Here is a 20,866-nt window from a genome sequence, read left to right as displayed (position 1 = left end):
TCAAGGAAAGGATGGTATCTTGGTCACCAGGTTGTCCTTGCCTTCCCCATCAATACAACCTTATCTCTCTTTGCCAAACCTGTCCTTCCACTGCTTTCAGACAGCAGTTCACCTTTTCTCTGTGTTTTCACCTTCCTGCTCCTCTACCTCAGGCATCTGGACTCCTTCTTAAACCTTCCTGCACAGAAACCAGACACATTTTCCAAGAAAACCACACTGCCTGGAGGCAACCTTTCTACTTCCCCTCCAACTTCAACAGTGCATTCTGCCCCTCCTGCTCATGTTCTTCTCTCTCTTCCTCCTCCTCCTCCTAAAAGAGTCTTTGCTGCCCAGAAAACCCATTAAGCACAGAGGCTAATCCCTGCATAACCATTGATTACTGATTAACCACAGACCACAGGTTTTGACCTAGCAAGCCCTGCACAGAACCCAGTAACAAGCAGATGGCAAAGAAAAGGATCCAGCAAAGCACTTAAGCACATGGCTATCTTTAGGAATGTGAATTAACATACTTATTCAAGCATATAACTGATTTCTGGCATACCATATAGCTACATATGCATGGAGGTGGGTAAGGAATTTACCATCCTGTTGAATTTGGGCCCTGCAGCCTATGCAGTATTCTTTCCTGAGCAACTGAGAATGGGTTCCAATTGCCCAGCTGGAAAATACACAGCTTTAAAAAATAGCATTTTACTTCCCATTTGAATTTTCCCTCCACCAGCTTTCCTCCCTTAGCCTGCCAACATAGAGCACCCTCTGCCTCACCATCAGATTGTTGCTTTGACGTTTCACATCTTATTTGCTTTTTGTGGACCGCTGATCTTTCAGGAATCACATCCAAAACTGAAGCACTAGAACTTACTATAAAAATAGTCATAATAGCGAGTATGGCTCAAAACCAAATTATTTATGTATTTCTCTAGAGTGCACAATTAGGCTGAGCTGAAATTGTCGGGCCCTGCAGCTCCACGGTGAAATTCTCATTAGTCCAGTTTTCTTTCCGACTATCTCTAGCTCTGATCTCCATCATGAGGCCAATTTCCTTCCACCTGGCCAAGGGGTGTTACAGACAAGATCCGCAGGCTCTCCTGTGTCAGGAATGAAGCAATAAAAATGCATTTTGACAAATGCAGGCAGCATCAAGGCTCACCTCTGACATGAGCATACACATTCCAGTGTATGGAAACATTGAATTAGATCTATCTAGAACAAACGGGGCTACAAACAGGGGCAGAAACCAAAAGGCCCAGTGTTTTTGTCAGAAAGATGCTTTCACACAAGCCATGCTGCGATAACAGAGTGGATTGCTGATGTCTGGGAAGGGCTCAGGAGAGTGATGGCTGCTGCCTACAAACACCAGAGAGAGCAACGAAAATCAACCAGGGAAACACCACTGCAGAATGAGGAGGAAATGCAAATACCTGCAGAAACATATTGAACAAATTGTCATCAGCCTCCTGGTTCAAGTGAACACCTGTGGGGCTCAGAGGTGCTGGGGTCCTCTGGCCTTGGGCAGGCAGAGAAAGAGGGAACACGCTGCATTAAATATTTTAGAGGCTTCAGATCTTTCCTTGCAAGTGATGCAGTATTTATTGGCACAGCACCAGCATGGGAATAGGATTACTGGATTTGAAAGGCTTTGTCCCTGGAGTGGTCTTTATCCTCTTAAAAAGATAGAGCAATTAAACTTTTTTTTTTTTCCTGAAGAGAATTAATCGTCTGTGAACAGTCACACTGGTAGCCAGAAGCATCACAAGAGATTTTCATCTTCTTAAATACACCATCCATAGTCAGTGGCCAGCAATCTGTTTTACCAATCTTTTATCCCTAGCTACAGACCAAAAATTTACCAATCCCAAATGATTTTAATTTCAAAATCTAGTATGAGCAGATGGAATGGGACTTTAAAAAAAATATATTTTGTAAAGACCTTTAACATCAAAACAATGCTGATGTCTGAGAATCAAAACTTGTGACTGGACATACTGTTCTAGCCAATAGACATGGAATGCTTTGTATAAATTTCACAAAGTTCTGCCAACACTACCCTGCTATAATTTCCAAGAAAACAGAGGAAGCACTTACCTAGTGCATGTCAGCATAAGGCATGATATTTTCACCAAAAGCCACAACGTAGGGGAAACATGTAAAAACTACTGTCAGAAGAACATATTATGAAAATGCAATTAAGAGAGCATCACAGAAGAATGCAAGATTGAGATTTTCCTAAATGTCTGAGTAGAAGAGAGGAGTCCAGGCTCTCCCTGAGCACAGCACCTTGCAGGATCAGCTGCATCACAAGCAGAGCTGATGTAACATCTGCATCAAAATTGGGAGTGGATTCAATAAAAGAAGAAGACCTTTACAACAGAAGTAGCTCAGCATGACTAAAGATGACCTAGTGAATGGCATCCTTGCCCATGCCAGTGGTATTGGAACTAGGTGATCTTTAAGGTCCCTTCAAACTCAAACTATTCTATGATTCTGTGAAGGAGAAGTTTTGGCTTGAATCATCATAGCTTCAAAAACCAGCACAGTCAAAATGTTTTCTTTCCTTCAGTATAAGCCAGACAAGGTCTAGAGAAGCTTCTGCTGCTCAGTGTTTGGCAAAAAAGAAGGGATGAGTGAGCAAAAACCCAGGGTTAGACTCTGCACACAGTGTAAAACCAGAGTGACTCCATAGTACCTACCAGTTTAGGCTGGCAAAACTGAGAGTAGAGTTGGGCTGTAGGTAAGAATTTCTATACTGAGCTCAACAGCAACAGTTCTGCTTATGCAGCTTGGGAAAAAAAAAAAAAAACAAAGGAGACTGGGACTACAGAGCAATCTCATTTTTAGCTCTGTTGCTGATATGGATGGAAAACCCAATTTTATTAAAGGTGTCAAACTTTTTTAATAACCCAGACACCTACAGGGATAACAAATTCACATCCTCTGTAGGGTGAATTGCATATTCAGCAGCTGTGAGGCCAATTAGACACTGAAATGACAAAGTGCTATCTCAGGCCAGCAGAGACTTTCTGCACAGAGACAGCGTTTAGTTTTATCATACAAGCAGTGTTTAGCTGTCATCTGTCATACAGGCTTAGGGGAAAGGGCCTCCACAGCTGGAACAGCTGCAATAGCTGGAATTGTAAGATTAGCACAATAAATTGTTATACTTTTACCAGATCACTCAATTCACATCCAAAACTTACCCCCAGCTCCAAATAAACTCTTTTTGTCAAGCTGTAGCTTTATGAATGAAGAGGAATTAGCTTTCAGCATTACAGCCCAAGGTTTGAACAGTTTAAACTATTTGGCTGAATATTTTTGAGAAAAGTATTAAGAAAGCTGCAAAGATTAATTTCCTCTCCCAATATATTCTGTCTCCCTTTTTTTTAAAGACACCTATTACTTACCAATTTTAAAAAGGAACTTTATTAGACAAACTAAGGAAAATGCAATTAATGTTGCATTAAGTATCAGTTAATAAGAGTGTGTTTAAAAAAAGCAGCATAGATATCCTAATGGTTTAAATCAAAAAGCTAAAATCATTGCTAACCTAAGGAATTCTTTGAAATGTCTGTCAAAAGAATACACTGCTCCATTAGTGGTGGATTATTATTCTCTAAGGCCCTGTCCATGCTAGAAATGTCTGTAACTAACTATAGCTATGTAATAAATTCAGTATACATTCAATTATTCAAGTAGCAAAAGCCTTTTAATTGGAACCACTGTTTCCAGACTCTACTTTCCACACTTCCAATACTTAGCAAAGGCAAGATAAACAACTTAGTGTAAACCAGCAACATTTATCTCCTTAGAGCAACAGCCAAATCAATCATCACAACAGATATTTATGTGAAGACTCCACTTTTTTTAACATAGGGGCCAATCTTTGCAGGGTCAGCATCTGAACTACAACATACCTATAACAAAAACACCACTTAAAACTGTCAGAGTTTTCGTATTTCCTTGGGCTTTTATGGGTAAAGTGGCCCTTCTTTCCTGTGTTAGGAACAATATTTCAGCTTACCCGAACTAAAGAAACTTTACAGCACAAAATGAGTTTTTCCACTGGTCGTTCTGTCCTGTAGCAGCCTCCATTTTTCTCAGTCTGGGCAATAAAAGCCAGACTAATCCCTTTTAAATTTATTCCTACCCAGGTACCTTTGCAGGCTCTCCTGATGCCGATGTGGACATTTTGTGGCTATAAAGTGCCCTACAGCACATTATGGACCAGATTTTGTCCTTTCTGTTCACCTGTGGCAATGCCTTCCCCTCCAAGAGGTCCTGCTAAGGCAAAGGTACTTCAGGTGAAAGCAACAGGTTATCCAAAGCACAATGGGAAAAAACAGGAGTAAGGTGCAGAGCCTCTGTGCAACTTTGTAATTCAACTCCTCATGGAGACCCACTGAAACCTGAAATGCTGATCCCTCAGAGACCTTACTTCACTCAGCATCTGCCTGTCCTGACCTTCTTGGTGTTCGCCATTTGCTGCTCAGCCCAAATGCCCCATGCCGACCGTGAGGGCAGGCAGATGCTGCCTTCCCCAGCTCGTGGGCACAAAGTCTCCACTGCTGACAGTCAAACACAAAGAGAAGAAAAAATCCCCCACAGCATTCACACGGCCAAGAGGAGCTCTGGCTTGCTTAAAAGTGCTGTGTCCAGCAGCCTCATCATCACAACCTAGACAGGCAGACCTGGAGGACAGACAGACCCTTAAGCACATGGAGCTGCCCAGGTCCTGGGCTAACTTTTGGGTGCCTACTGCACCTGGAAAAACATGTCCCTGCAGAGGTGCTAAGGCAAAGCAGGGGTAATTAAAATGGCAAGAGATGAGTTATTTATTAAACTGTTTTCACATTTTCAGCTGTGTGAGAGAGCTTCCTGCAGCTGCCATAGAGACAACAGCTACAGACAATAAAACTTTATGAGCAATTTAAATTCTCTCTCCCCTTAGGAGATGGGGAAAAACAAGGACAACTGACTGTTTGCAGGTCTTGTGGATCTTGCCTTCATTAAGTAGGACTCTGTTTAAGCACTTATTATGCTTTTCCATCAGATAGTCACAGACTTCCACAAAAAGGATTAATTGTTTATAGCTTCCACTTTCAACAATACCCTATAAAAATACACTGCAGTCGTATCTGATCATCCCATTTTGTTCAGTGCAAAGCACTCCCAGCACATCAGTCTGCTTATTTGCACGTGTCAGAATAGCAACAAAATGAATTCCCGTGGGCAATGGAAAATAAGCTTTGCACTTGGAAAATAAAATAGTAATAACCACACAGTAAAACTGCAGATGCATGTAATAAATTAGATTTATCATCAGTCTTATACCATTCACACCTGAAATTTGCCCATAAATCTACCTCATTTAAGGCTTACTTAATGTTTCTTCTAAAGGTGGCCTGGAGCTAGAGATCCAAACTACGTAAGAACTGATAGACATGAATAAAGAAGAACATTTCCTTTTTTCCCTACAAAATGTGCAACTTCCTTGTCAAAGAGACACCAGCTTGAGGCATAAGATGGGTACATTTCCATCCAGGATCAGTTCACATTTTAACTTTGATACTTTGCTAACATAAAACAATAAGAAGCTAGGAAGAGCTGGTGAAAGAAGAGATTTTTCAAATATCTAATATAATATACAGAACTCCCATTTAATTCTACTAGGCTCTGTATATATATTTATGACTGAAATATATATTTATACTGCTTCTACTTTGGCTAAATCTAATACATGCACATTTAATATACATGCATTTAAAACTTTCCAATCTTGCAAGGTCTTACTAGTTTTTCACATATTCTGTATTTACAAGATGTGGTGAGACTTAGCTTTCAGCAGGTGCCTCTCAGTGTGCCAATCTAAATAAAATTATCCTTGGTTTTCAAAGTCTGTGCTGGTAAAAGACCAAGAATACTCTGAAATACTGCACGAATGAAAATACTGATGGATGGGAGAAGAGTGTGAACAGAGTAATAAACAGTAAAGGGGTGTGACTGCTGATCACTCTAGCAAAGAATGGGACCAAGGAAAATGAGCAAACTGTACCTCACATTACCCCACTGGAAACACAGGATGAGTAGTGAGGTATCCTGCAATCATAACTGTTTTGCAGCCCCATTTTTCTGTACTTTTAGAGCACCTGCATTGTGCTTTGAAAGAAAAGACACTAGATGGTAGGACTAGATGATCTTCATAGGGCCTTTCCCATCTTAACCACTCTGCAATGCCTGCTGCAATGTCACTGCCCAAAAAACGGGGTGATTTTCAAAAACGAGAAAAATGTTGTGATTTTCAAAAAGGCAGCACATAGAAGAGGCAAACCTGCAATCCCCCACCAAAGGTAAAGGAAAATGCTGAGAACTCATCATACTGTACTGCACACATGACTGAGGGAAGTTGCCAACCTTGCTGTCCTGCATCATGAATGTGAATCCATAGAAAGTGCACATGCCAGGCTCAAGCCCAGTGCTTGAAAGAAGCAGGTTAGTATGAGATGGTTCCCATGAGCTGCCATCCTTCCTCCACAGCTCTGAAGACTCTAGAATTTAAACAGCTGGCCCTCTCCTTTTCTTTTTTTGATGCTTTATTATAGCAGCAAGGCAGCAGATTGCTTATATTCCATTTTTCTCGGACTCTTTTTTTAAAAGTGTGAATGAGCATGTGTGTATGTTGAAGTGATAACATAAGGACAAGCCACATTTTTAGTAAATATTACTTTAAATTACCCTGGAATGTAAAAGTGCACTTGTGCAAAACTAGCTGCCCAAAAAGGAAAGCAGAGCTGTAAGCCATGCTGCCTGCAAGCTGAGCATGTCGGAAGGAGACTCACTGTATAAGGGCATGTTTACAGGTCATGTAAGCCTGCACCTACAGTGAAACTCATGCCCTAAAACACAGAACATGCATGCACTCCATCGCCACAGATTCCTCTGTGTGAGCTCTTGCACTGGCTGAGACCCTGTGGTCAGAGGAGACCAGATTCCTGGGTGAATTTAAGCCTTTTCATCTCTATAATGTGGGTAGAGGAGAGCAAGGAGCAGCCTCTCACCTGTGACTGAGTCAGCACTGTGGACCTCATCGCTGAAGCCACCTCAAGGCAGATTTAAACCAGTGCCTCCTTTTGACTCACTCCAGCAGTGACAGGCGAACCATGGTCCCAGCTCAGTTCAAACTCCCCTTGGCTGCAGTGCAGTGGACCGTGAAAGCCGTTTTCACCTGGTTCATTTCAAAATCCAGCTGGCAAAGAAGCTGCTCAAAGGGCTCTGCCTTTGAACATACAGCAAGGACAGTCAGACCCAGGAACATCTGTGACAGCCACATATACCTGTGCAGTGACAGCAGTACTGACACGTGAGTAATTGTCAGTAAGTCTTATGCTGTGAGTAAGGCCATAAGCAGAAGGAAATGAAAAATTAAGGTACAAACCAGCTGGATTTTAGTGATGCCAGAATGTTGTGCAATGCCTGTGCTGCAGATAGAGAGAGGCAGGACTGAGCTGGGTAAAAAGGCTGATGGCAGATGACACCTTTTGCTCTGGCAAGTCATTTAACTCTCACAGGCTTTGGGCCCCCCTTCATTCAAGTCTTTCTTTATTCTATCTGTAAGACAGGAACAGTGTCACTAGACTTAGTCATTACCCTGTTTTACTAAGTTCCTTATTTGGACTGGAACTGATTTGCCAGTGTAATGCAGATAAGCAAAATAAAAATGTGCAGTTTTGGATGTTGTCACTTCTGGGAACATAAATGCACACTGACCATTTCCCTGCAGAGCTGGGATCTTGCAGTGACACAAGGACTTACTGCTGCAGGTCTTTCCTTTGGCAAGTCTCATTTTGGAAGTAAAGTTACATTACTGGGAGTGGGGAGGGAGTAATTCTGCAATAAACAGAAAGACACCAGAAATGGTAAAGTTTTTGGTCAGATTCTTACACACAAAAGCAAAGGGAGACTGTGCAGAGGTGCAGTTTGACCCTGCAACCCTACAAGCATTGAGAAAATAGCGAGACTTAAGAACAAGGAACATGTTTGGAGTTGGGGGGAGTAATAAATCACTGAACTGGAATCTGAAATGCTAGGCTCTTCTGTTCAACATACCACTGCAGCATCCCCAGCCTCCATCAGATGCCCTGCATGCCATACCAGGCTGAATTCAACCATATGTTTGTAGCTAAGCTATGAAATTCATTTGTCAAGTCCCGGGAGTTTTTGGCAAGTTGTCCTGTGCTATATGTGTGGTCTGCTACACTAGAGCAGGCATGCAGAGCATAGTAACACGTATGTCTATAGGATCCAGGGGCAACACAGCTGATGATTTCCCTTCTCTGACTTTTAGTGCTGTTTAATAATGAATGGAGATGCAGAGAACTCGGGTGGAAGCCGTTTCAGCACAGTTGCAGGCTTAGAGCCTGCTGAAGGCTGCTGGAACAAGCTATAAATACGTATCTGAGCTCCACGCCAACTGTGTAAACTCAGAAGCTGCTTGCTTCATTCAGGGACTTCATACCCACCAAAGAGTCGAGAGCCTCTTGGACTAGAGGTAAGTCAGTGGCTGGCAGAAGTCACATTTTCCTTGTGAAGGGGGATGTGGAAGATGCTAGGACAATGCAGGGGTGGATGACGGATAGGAAATGATTTCTTGGGTGTTTTGAAAGGAAACACATAATCCAGAGTTATGGACCCTCATTAATCAGGCAGAGTAGTCCTGAGGTGCCAAATCTCACAAGAACAGCCGCAGGACTTGGAGTTGTTTGTAAGCTCTTCCTAACTGAACCCTTAGCATGACATTTGCCCAAATTCTCCATCCCAATTCAAATACCACCACCTTGGCCTACGAACAGTTGCCTAGTGGCTCTGACTCAAGATGATTCACAACAAAAGATAAATCTTTCTGCACCTAAAAAAAGAAAAAGCTGCTGAGAAATTCTTCAATTCCTCTGCCTTGTGCAATCTTGGGCCAGGAGTTTTTTCAACAAGGTCAGTCTCATTCCTTCATCTCCTGAACATACGTCCCTCTTCCTTGCTGTGTTGGTTGCTATGGGTAGTCCTGCCACCATATTTTTTAATACAGCACGGAATGCAGAAAGGAGGCAGAACTGTCAGAAAAACAAGTTTAATTTAAGTTTTTGATACACAGCATGAAGCTGTCACTTTAACAGAGATTAACAGGCTGGATGGCAGGAAAAAGCCAGGATCTCTCTCAGCCTCAGACCATCTCATCTTCAGAAGGAACCTCAGCTCCTGAAGGTCAGCAGGTACCATCTAACCTTTTCCATGGTGAAAGGAAGACCCGTGAATCTACCATTACATGGAGAAGTGCTGCAATTTTCCTGCCAGTGACAATGCAAAGCCAACTCTAAGGCTGTGTGCTGACACTCCTGGTTCCCCAGCAACCTTGCTGCCCTTCAATCCTCGGAGAATCTTTTCAGTTCTTCTAAGACGTATAAACTCAAATAGCCCAAACCTTGACAGCCTGCACATCTGGGACTATGACTGAGTCCTCATGAATGCCAAACTATCTTCATTTCACCTGAGGATGGCAGAAGACACAGGCACTCAGCACTCATCCTACGACCCCAACTGTTGGGCTTCAGACTCCAGAGGACAAATAAAACTCCTCTGTGAAAGCAACATCCTGGAAAAACCAGCCACAGATTCTCTCAGGTAATTTGGAAGATAGCCATGTTTCAAATCTGTCCATTAAACCTGACAGAAAATCATAACAGCGCCATCCAGGAAGGATTTAACCACAGCACGTAAAGCGCACTTCCCCGCTTTGGCACAGGGAAAGCAGAAGATGAGATAAAAACAAAGGTGTGTGACACACTCCAGGCTATTCTCTGATAGAGCTACACCTCTGAGCAGAAATCCATTTACTTAGACATGGCTTCTAGTGCTATATTGTAGCAGCTGTTTCCCACCTCCCACTGGTGTTATATTTACGTGCTAAGTTTCAAACACCCACTGATCCAGGCTGAGGTGCTGAGATGCTCTGGGGAGGAACGACAGCTGTTTCCCTGTACTTGTCCCAGCACAGCGAGGGGACAGGCAGTGTTAGCCTGGCCCTTCGTCAGGGATGGCTCAGCATCACCCTGGTGTTTGGACCCAGGTACTCACCTAAGAGCTGCACTCCACGGGTGAGCCCATAGACATCGATCAAGGCCCAGAGGGGCTCCGCCGTCCTCACGCCGCTGAAGAAGAGCATCGCAGCAGAGTCGTTCACCCGGTAGAAAACCCGTCCCTTCTTGTCCACCCAGAAGGCTATGATGTTTCCCTCATTTGCAAACTCTTCTGGTAGAGCCTTGGCCCAAAACCCACTTTGGGAAACCAAGTCAGGGCACGCATACTTTGGCAGAGTGTCAGGGTTAATCCTTGATGGATCCTTGGAAGTAAAGCCAAGTCGAAGAGCCCCACTCCAGCAGCACTGCTTTTTAGTGATCTGCAAAGACAACAGCAGCAATAACAGTGTTGGGCACTTGAACATCAACTGACACACTTTGTGCATTGAACACTGGTGGCCAGTGTGCAGACAGCCCCACCAGATCTGGGAAACATTTTACCCACCAAACACTGCTGTAGCTTTTTCAGTTGTGCACAGCAATGCTGCTGCAAACTTAGGATATGATCCCCATATTTAAAACCAAATAAATTACATCTATGTGGATAGGTGAAATGTAATTACAGCTGCATGATGATTCATTTCTATTTCTAGGGTAATTCCTTTTGGCCTAAGAATAATCCTCTCACAAAATGTGCCATAAATGGCCACAGGACCTTTTATCTCAGCACCTTCAGCAGCAGCATTCTTCCCACATGGTGCTCAGATGATGGGGTCTCTCATGACCTGAGGGAAAAGCAGACTCCAGAATCACAGTTACTATCATAGGGTTTTCTGGGCTTCCCAGGCAAGTAAAAGACAGTCTTTCCCTTGTGTAACTTGTCATATTGGATGACATATTGAAATCACAGCCTTCCAGCAGAGAACTTGTGTGTGGGAAAGCACAATATAGAGTATTTAACTTTGTTAAATACACAATTGTGAGGAAATAATAGATGTTCTCTTATGATTGGGGAAAACCTACTTATTTCAGCTGTGAACGGTGTTTTGCAAAATATGTTGTGCATAACTACACCCCAACCTGTCAGTATGCAATTACTCAGTGTGTTTGGGGTCAGGAACATCTGCTATGGTTTTTGGAATGGTTCGTTTGTCATACCCATCCTTCTGCACCTGACAGACAGAAGGACAATGAATCACAGATACTGCCAGAGTCATCAGCTTCAACTCACAAGAACTGAGCCCTGGCCAGTAGGGGATCTGTGGGGAGCAGGCAGCAGGTCCTAAACACCTGCAGCACATTGAAAACACTACCCAGATATAAGGCCTCTTTTTTCCCCATGGAAGCAGGGAGTCTTCCAGAGTTAGTATAGTCCTCAGATGATGTCCTTGGTGAAGATTTTCCTCTTACTTTATTGTTTGAGTGTGAACCTGCTGGGAATTGTTCCTCTCAAAGTGATTCAGCCTGTCAGGATCCAGACTACAAAATGAAAGACCTAAGGATGCTGGATATAACCTTATCCAGCCAAGAAAGTTCCTGCATGCCAGTTGACATGTAACTGCTGTATCTGTTCACACACTGAACCTGCAGCAAACACGAGAGCACTTGAGATAGTCCTCTTCCATCAATGTCTTGGCAGCCTCAAGCAATTCCACTGTTGGCCGCAGGACAAGAGCAGAAACATGGACAGGTACCACCTACCAGATGTCACACAAAAGTTGCTGCATTTCTGTAATTTCATACTCTGCCAAAGCACTAATGGCTCAGATGAATGGCAGCGACCGAGACTGAACTGTCCAGGACTGCAGGACTTTGTTCTCAAAAGCCTGGCAGGAGCCCCTTGTGTCCCAGCTTGGAAGCATAGAATTTTCACCAAGGGATTCTACAAGACATTTTCTTTGGACTTCTGAATTCTCTACTAATCACATTTGTAAATACTGTGCTTCTCTTTTACATATTCCTCTCCAAGGCAAATCTGGAACATGTGCCCTTGGGGTCACAATAATCTCACAACAAAGACATTGTTCAAAGCCTAGAGATTTCTGTTTTATAATTAAAGTAGCAGAGAAAATAACTCAGAGCTCAGAAAAAGTTACCAACAGACAATTTTCAGTTAAGGGAGTGCTGATCTTTATCCCTACTCAGTCCACCCAGGTACCTAAACTGTTTACATGGAACACTTCAGCACTGACCTCAGTCCCAGGAACCATGGGAAGCTCCTGCTTACAGGGTGGGCACTGGGATGACACTAAAAAGGACCGAAGCAGATTTACTATTTTATATACCTGGCCAGGGTGGGATGGCATTGTGCATGTCCCCAGTAGAAGTGGGCTTAACAGGGTGTGCACATGACAAAACAGGGAAACATAATACACACACTCCAAGAAGAAGCCTGGGCTATTTTTTGCAGCAAATTTACTGCAAGCCCTAAAAGCTTTTGGGTCTAAGATAAATATGGCCTCATTGTCATTTGTACAATTCAGTCTCTTGCCAATACTTCACAGCAGTCACAGGCAGCATGAAGTAAATATTCATATGGTAATTAAGGCTGCACATGTTCCATGTATTAATCAGCACCTATAAACAGTTCTCAATACAGTCTGACCACAGGCAAACTAATATCCAAATTAAAATCAAGTATAAAGCCTGCCAAGAATTAGACATGGCTGGACAAAGGGTTCGCAGTTTTGCTAAAAAAGGCAATGGTTAATGATGGACCAAATTCTCTTTTCAGCAGCCACTGCTAGCAGAAAAGCTTGGGAGGTCCACTGGGTACCAGAAGGGGAGGAAAAGACAGAATCAACATCCAAACTGCTAAACCACTGCTGCTTTCACAGATTCAGGCTCCTGATCTTTACTGCCTTGTGCCGTCTTTGAGAACTTCACTTCCTAGAAATGACCTGAATTACATGGAAGAAGCCATACTGGAACATTTGTATCTGATGCTGCTTGACAGCCATACTCCCATATTCCCAGAGCTGCAAAATAATCTCAGAATAAAACCTGAGATACAATAGCTAATAAACAGAATGAAATCTCCTTACTTCTTTACTCCATTTTCCAGAGGGAGTTTAGACTTTATATGACCTGAATGACTGGGTTCATGGTTAGTCTGTGACTGGTAAGAAGGTCTGAGATGTTGTTTTCCACAGCCATGAACAATAGTGAGGCAATTACAGGATGGACTTACCATAAAAAAGCAAGGATGTTTTCACAATCCATCCCTCCCTAGAGCACAAGTTCTGCTAAAGCCTGTTGATTACTCCCATGAGACCTTCCCACTGGAGTCAGCAGGAGCTCTGCTCATAAATCTCTTGTGCAGATTTGCATGCATATTCTTCACACACGTTATGCAAGCTAAAATCCCCAAATACACAGAGATAAACAAGTGTGAATTTCCAGAGATAGCTACCTTGTTTCAGAATGAGGAATAAATAACCCAGAACCTTTGCCTAAACCACCAAATCCACTCAAATCTTTGATGGTGTCTTCAAAAGTGAAATACTGCTTTCATCTCCTCCCAGACTATCTGTCACAGTTGCTTGTCCAAACTGCTGGCCAACATGGGAAAAAATCTCATTAGGCAATGTGAGAGATTCCTGCTGGGCTTCCAGCCTGGATAGAAGCACTAAGAGCTCCACAGGAAGCATAAGAAACCTGTAGTGGGGATTTTCTATCTCTGGGCCTGAGCCTGAAATCTCCATATATTTCCAAAAGGATGCATCTTCCTCATTCCTTGCTCCTTTGCTGGCTGTGAGCAAAGAGGCAGGGAAGGCTGATACACTGCTGTAGGACCCAGCACTCCTGGACCTCTAGCAATGGGCAACAGCAAGATCTTTCAAACTGGGTATCTACATGTTGACAAACCCTCTGGAAAACTCCTGTGCAAATGAAGGATTTGCAGTCAGATCATTCACGTGCGCCATGAACTAAAGTGGCCAAAGAAGATGACCTACTTTGTGCCAATGGAAGGAGTGAAATCAGCTATGAACAGAAAAACACACCCCCACAAACTAGAGGGCATAAAGATGGGAAAGTATCTGTGAATGAAGTTTCAAGGGTCCCAAGCTCCTTAACGTGCTGATAATCTGAAAAGTGTTTCAGTTCCTAAGGAGATAGAGGAGTTTCTTCATTAGAAAGCAGCTCCTGGTGTACACGAAGCCATGTTGTCATAGAGGAGCTGGATTCCCCTTGCAGCACCAGGGGTATGAACTCCATCCTCCAGGCTACCACAGACACAAAGGAAGTGAAATCAACTTGTGCCAGTGAGAAAAATGTGATCCCTGCAATGTTCTGTCCTCTGCCCTTAAGGCTATCAGGTGACTGATTCAACAAAGCAGTCAGCAGACCGCCAGAAGGGTCCTTTTCTTAGACAGCAACTGTGACTGCACCGACTTCTCCTTTCATCCTTTCCTCCAAACTCTTCTGGTTTTCCTGCCAAGCACATAAGCAAGAACCTTCGCTTCCAGGTCCTTTTTGACCTCTTACCTCCTGGCTTTCTCACCTCCATGAGACCAGCCCTCATTGCTGCCTTGCTTACAGGAACAAAAGTGCTTGTTGTGGAATGGAACACCTTCACTAACTCCTCATCCTCCCTCAGCCTGCCCAGTAAAGCTGCTATGCAGGATAGGAGCAAAGCCTAGAGGACACATTTTCTAGAGAGATACTGAGGCTGCTGCCTTTCAGACTAATCAATACATCCCTTTCTTCCTGCTGTTTTCCAAGTGATCTCAGCTTAATCTGTCGTACTTGTCTAACATCAATATAAGTATTTTTGGAATGTGGATTTCCCTTTTGTTCTGTTTCCAGAGCAGTCTGTAACTATGGCTCCAAGAACTACAGCGACAAAAGCAGAAGTACCAACGAAGATTGCAGATCTTTAAGGCTAATATCTGACTACTGTGCTTTTCAAGGAAGGGCTAAAGATCTGCTGGCAAGCACCAAAGCCCGGTACATTCCCAGCAGCTCCCATGGCAAAAAGGGAAAGTATAATTTACTCACCTTAAGCCTGACTTGTTCATAAATAACAATGGGCCTGTTGCTGAAGGTAATGGCATTGCAGAAGCTAGCCTGGCGCTTCACCGCCTTCTGTGTTGTGTCCATGATGATCTGGGATCCCTTCGTGTGAGGATGGAAAAGCAGAGGGCTGATGGACAGAGTTCCACATTGTGGGATGGGGAGACAGTGCTTCTGCTTGTGGTGGCATCGATGGGAGGAAGTTGAAAATGACCCACCAATGGAATCTGAAAGTAGAATGGGGAAAAAAGGGTTTCAAATCTGCTGTGAGTAATATGGAAATTTTCAATGCAAAAAAAAAAAAAAAAGCAGAGGTACTTCAGACAGAAAGTATAAATAAAAAAATAAAGTTAGCCAAATCCTTAAACTTTAAACCACTGAGGGGTTTTAGAGCATCAGCATCAGTTTTTAGAGCTTCAGCAATAAAAGATGCAAGGATACTGAAGACTCCTGTCTGGACAATCTGACAGTACATAGCATGACATTGAGACTGCACCTCAGCACTGAAATCACAAGCCATCTTGAGGCCACAGACCAGGCGAGAACACAAGAATTGGTTCTAAAACTAGAGCAAAGCACTTGTGAAGTTGCTGTAACAAAGCTGTCACACCTAGGGAACAATCTTCCATCTCCAGAGGACTCCTACATAACTTGACCATTTCTCTCACTCCTCCTTTGCAACAGCAACTCCATTGATCTTTGCCTCCATGTGACTCTGGGTGCCCTATCCACCCATGCCATGTGCCAGCTCAGACACACACATTGCTAATTTATGCTCAAGCACCACTCAGCAGCAACCCAACTGGATCTCTCCACCAACTCCCATCCATTCTCCTCTCTCCTCCACTGATAAGAACCTCAGCTGAGATCCCACACATCATGAAGGCATTGATCAGCACACTAAGATTACAGTGAGGGAAGGTAAGAGGGAGAAAGGCTGTGAAGGACAGAGGAGATTACGTCTTTCTCCACTCAAAACTCTGCAGAAAGACTTGATGCAGGATCAGCACAGCCACGGCAGCAGCTTTGTTCCTGGATGAAGGGACAGGCACGTTTCTTTTCAAAGGGGAGCCTGCAGCAGTTCCAGCTCAAAACAACCACTCTACTGAGCACAAGTCATGTGCTTCCTTTTCCTTGTGTGCACATACACACTACACCATGCACATATGTTTGGGAGGAAATACTCCTCGATTTGGAAACAGAGTACCAATAGAATACACAACAATTCTGTGACAGACTCAAGGACGCTACAAAAGCAAATATGACCTTAAAAATGTGCCAGTTTGTGCTGTAGAGATGCATGACTAAACAGTACTCTTCAAACACACAAACTATAGAAATTAATTATCTGTATTCTTCACACACATTAATTGCTCGCTGCTATGTCTTTCTATAGCTACTATAAAATGCTTACACCTCTAATATAACTCTTGGTTTTGCAATAAAAAGCCCAGACACTCTTCCTTCCAGCCTTTTAGGCAGTCTTAGCTTGTAGCTACACAAAGCTGTAACAGCACATCATCAGGGTGAGTGTGATTAACTTTCAGCAGAACTCAAAATGCTTGCTTCTGATGAGAACATTATCATTCAACTCCAGCATCTGTCACTCTGGCCTTCTCTTCTCATCTCCTTGCTGGGTTTTTTCCCTCCCATTTTTAGCAACAGTGCTGTTCCTTCAGAACAGAGCAGGGAGGTCATACAGCAGAGCTGTTACCTTTAAACACTTTCATTAATGCTTTATGGGAGAGATGAACCAAGTGGGAGTTTTTTGATGCTAAAAGTGATGTGGAATATTGTCAACTTCCTTCTCCTGTTTCTCACAGGTGGAGGAGGAGAAATGAGGTGCAGAGTACCAAGAAAATAGAGGTTAACCTGAGCAGGCAGGTCATGGAGGGAAACCTTTGGGGAGTACAGACTGCACAAAAGGGGAGTTTTACAGGAGAAAGTCAGGGTGCAGAAGCTCCCATGAGCCTGGCCTTTTCCCTTTGCAAAGGTCACTGCTGACCTGGGGTGGTGCACCCTGGCTTTCCCCACAGACCAGATTGCATGGTCAGAAGACAATACAAGCTGCAGCAGGCCCACAGACAGAATCTTCTCAGGGTACTGCCTAAAACCTGTTTAATTAGAGACTGTCTCATGCCCCAAAGAACAGGAGGTTGAATCCCTTCCAGTATCACTAGATTTTTGCAAACTAGGTGTGTTCTCTGCTATCACCCCTTTGAAACTGCTATCTTGTGACAAAAGCCACAAGAGCAAGATCATTCCTGTCTGAAAACAGCCTCTGTGTTGAAGGGCTGCAAACCCAGAGGTGCACCATGGAACCCTGAGCAGCTTTCCAGCTTTCATGCTGGAGGACATAGAGAGCAGCAGCTGCTCACTCCTCAGGTTTGATTTCATTTCTCCATTCATGCCTGGTTATAGATGCTGTTTGAACTGTTTTGCCCAGCACTGGGTTTGAACCCTGAACACAACCTCCCCATAATACCATAAGCCCTGCCAAGAATGTAACAGAAGTGGTAAAGTACCACTTGCTCCCCTGAGCCACAAGGCCATGGACTGGATCTTCTGAAACCTTTAAGTGAGCCAAGGTGAAGGAGATGCTAACATGAACCACATCATTACACAGCTGAACCTCTCTGCCTTCCGTGTCCCACTCCTAAGTGTATCCTTTTTGGAGCCCTTTGGTAAAGCAGAGTATTTCCCCAAAGATGGCACACTCCTCCTTCCCTGTGCATTAGATGTGCCTGATCTCCTGGATCTCAAGGCCTGAACAACATCCTGTGTACAACACACCACACACAAGGCAACACTGGGAGTTCTCAGCTTAGAAAAATGCAGCTCAAATCCTCTTAGGGGTTTTCACCAGAAATGTTCATGCTTTGCAAACATTAGGCATAATTTTAAAGGCTTGGGATTTCTTAAATGCTGCAAGAAATGTCTGGATTTATTTTTTTAAAAATACAGTTTTGAAAATTGAAAATATCTCGATAGGCACTTATGAGAATACTGTAAAAAATCACTTCAGATTGAAAACTGACTGCAAAGTGTTTAAGATAAATTTCTTACAGCATGTGAAATAAGTATCATTCAGAATTGAAAGAAACAGAAAAGAAGACTTTAAAACAGAGCCCTAAGACTAACATGCAGTAGCAAATGGGAATGACATATCCTTGTCTGCCTGGGGAGAAGGAGAGGTCTGGGATGGGGACCTGTGCTGCAGACAAGTGACAGTGAAATGAGTGGGCAGGGCAAACACCACACGATGAACAGAGAAGAGTGTTTCAGAATTATTACATTATCAAAAGAGGCTGACAAACAGTGCTTTATCTGGCAGGTGGCCTTACTGGATAAGCACTTAAAGGGAAGGATTTTGAGAAGGAAGAAAAGGAAACCATGTGTGAGTGTGGGGACAGGGACACCCACACAGTGCAGCAGAAAAGACCTGCCCCTGAAGGAGTATCCACACAGCCTTTCCAAAGCTGGGTGGTTAGTAGCAGCACTGGGGGAAAAAAATCAACTGAGGTGAATGCTTGTAGTCCTTACCATTTCTTGAGCTAGACCCAAACTTTTGAAAATTATCAGTGAAGTACAGCATAACTAGTTACAATGATCCTTTATATTTGTTAATAAAAAGCTCAGAAGGAGAAAACATAATGAAATTGTTGTGCTAGGCTTTGCAAAAGGATTCTTAAAAGCACAATCTGAGATACAGTTTACTAAAAATAAACATTAGCTTAACACCAGTGGAAACTTGAAAGGGGTTGCAAACCTTGTTTTCTCACATACAGCCTGACCCAGGGCATGTGCACAGAAGAAAGAGAACCATAAATTAATGCAAATCTTCACTGCCTTTAAAAACATGCTTGCTGTTCCTGAGGGAGTAAGTAATAATGTATCTCCAGTCTTTATCCAACTCTCCCTGGGTCTGTAGGATGACAATGACCCTGTCAGATAGATTGCTGTCACCACAGTCAAGTGGCGACTCATCTTTGCAAGATGACCAAGAAGCCAAAGCAAAGCTTTGCTCCTCCACAGTAACGACTATAGCTTTGCAAGGGTTGGGGCATTCAATGATAGAAATGCAAAAGCTTAATTCTAGGATGTCAAATCCAAATTAAGGAGCATCTTGGGTTAAACTTCAGTGAATTAGGGAAATATCTACAAGGTGGATCTCAGCCAGCTGCTCAGATCTAGCGCTCCCATCCAAGACTCCAAAAGAAGTCAAAGCCAAAACATAACTTATTTTCATCTGTGCTATTTTAGCAGTGACAAGATGTATCAAGCGAGTAGGTTCATGCATAGCGTAAGATTTTCCATTTAAATTGCAAACTGCAAGACAAGAGGCAGGTGCAGACAAATCACATGCATATGAAGGGAGATAATACCAGTCCTTTTTTTTTTTATTAACCTGACGTGCAAAGTTGTCTAAGTTGTCCTTACAGTAAGAGATATGAAAGACAACAAGGGTGGTTTTACAGCATCTGTGAGAAGCCTACCCCCACCCAGCATAAAACTTGGGCAACAGAAGCTGGAGTTGTTTGCAGGATGATCTGCAATGGATCCATCTTTCTGACTGACAAGTGGTGGGAAGGGAGTGGTTAATTTGTGAGGATCCCTCAAAGTGAAGAAGCTGATTTTTCATTTCATAAAGAAAAATTAAATTAGCGAAAGAGATGCAAAAAGTGACAATAAGAACAAAGGGTAGGGAAATAGGTGCAACAGGTGAAATTTGTAATAAATACAAGCGTGGCAAGACTTCATTTGTCAGTGGCAGAAGAGATGACTTCAAAGCTTTCAGAACAGAAAGGGGAAAGGCGGTGGCTGGAAGATGGGATAGATGCAAGTGGGATCTACAAGACTCATGATACCAGTGTATTTGAGGGCATTTAGGAGGAGGGGCTGAGAGAGAGACTGGCACGTGCTCTGTCTCTCTGCTCAGCTGGGATGTGCATTTGCCCTCTATCACTTGCAGTGCTGTGGCTGAGGAACAGACACATGTCCTGTCCGACAGAGACAACAACTTCTGCAGGAGTGCCAGGCAGTGACCTGGGAGTGGGGCTTTTTTAGCAACACAGATGAACACCTCAACTTAGGAGTCCCTGGTTACAACTTGGATATGAGGCTTTACAAAAGCTTGCTCAAAGACAATGCTAAGGCTGTGAACATCAGTAAGAGTCAGGAGTGTGGCAACTTTTATAAAGCTTAAAAAAAGTAGATAAAAAATATGAGGAGTGACAGGAGAATAAGAGCTCTGCTTCAGTTATAATAAGCCTGAGTTGTTTGTAATATTTTATTTTTTAAAAAAGCAAAATACTCAGAGCAAAAGTTTAGGCTGGTCAAAGTAGATTTAAGTACTACAGATGAGAAGTGAATTTGTTAATTGACTATAGCAAGGATAAGGCTGAACTAATGTTTGTTGTTGAAATTACACGGAGAGATGGGAAGATGCCTCTGTGCAGAGCCTAGAGACGGCTCTGCTAGATGAGGGAAGGAAGGTGAGGAAGACCCTCAAAATGCAGGAGAGGCAGAAGGAGAGGACAGCAGGGCAGGACTGAGCTGGGGAGGCAAACCCCCACACATACCATCTCCAGGAGGAACAATCCAGCTGACAGCTCTGCAAGCACTTAAAAAATACCAAGGGTGATCAGACCCTTTTTTTTGTTGAAGAGTAGATGATCCCAGGAAGAAAGGTGTGAATATAGTTCTATATGCACATAAGGCTGTTGAGAAGAAATCTCTTCTCCTTATAAACAAATTTTAAAATTTCATATCTTCAGTTACAGTGC

The 20,866-nt window shown here is 43.2% G+C and overlaps 1 protein-coding gene across 3 annotated transcripts in view; it reads right to left on the bottom strand.

The window, feature by feature from the left end:
• Nucleotides 1-20,866, bottom strand: part of NEURL1 (neuralized E3 ubiquitin protein ligase 1) — a 145,147-nt gene that overhangs the window by 45,846 nt on the left and 78,435 nt on the right. For all 3 annotated transcript variants that reach the window (XM_069019950.1, XM_069019952.1, XM_069019951.1), the window contains exons 2-3: nt 15,066-15,307; nt 10,123-10,444 (exon numbers count right to left, since the gene is read on the bottom strand). In XM_069019950.1, the coding sequence (XP_068876051.1) occupies nt 10,123-10,444; nt 15,066-15,307 (564 nt within the window). The remainder of the gene's footprint in view (nt 1-10,122; nt 10,445-15,065; nt 15,308-20,866) is intronic.

This window comes from Aphelocoma coerulescens, chromosome 6, assembly GCF_041296385.1.
Source record: "Aphelocoma coerulescens isolate FSJ_1873_10779 chromosome 6, UR_Acoe_1.0, whole genome shotgun sequence".
Taxonomy (NCBI): Eukaryota; Metazoa; Chordata; class Aves; order Passeriformes; family Corvidae; genus Aphelocoma; species Aphelocoma coerulescens.
The sequence above is the reverse complement of the archived record's forward strand: the minus strand, read 5'-3'. Positions and strand labels throughout refer to the sequence as shown.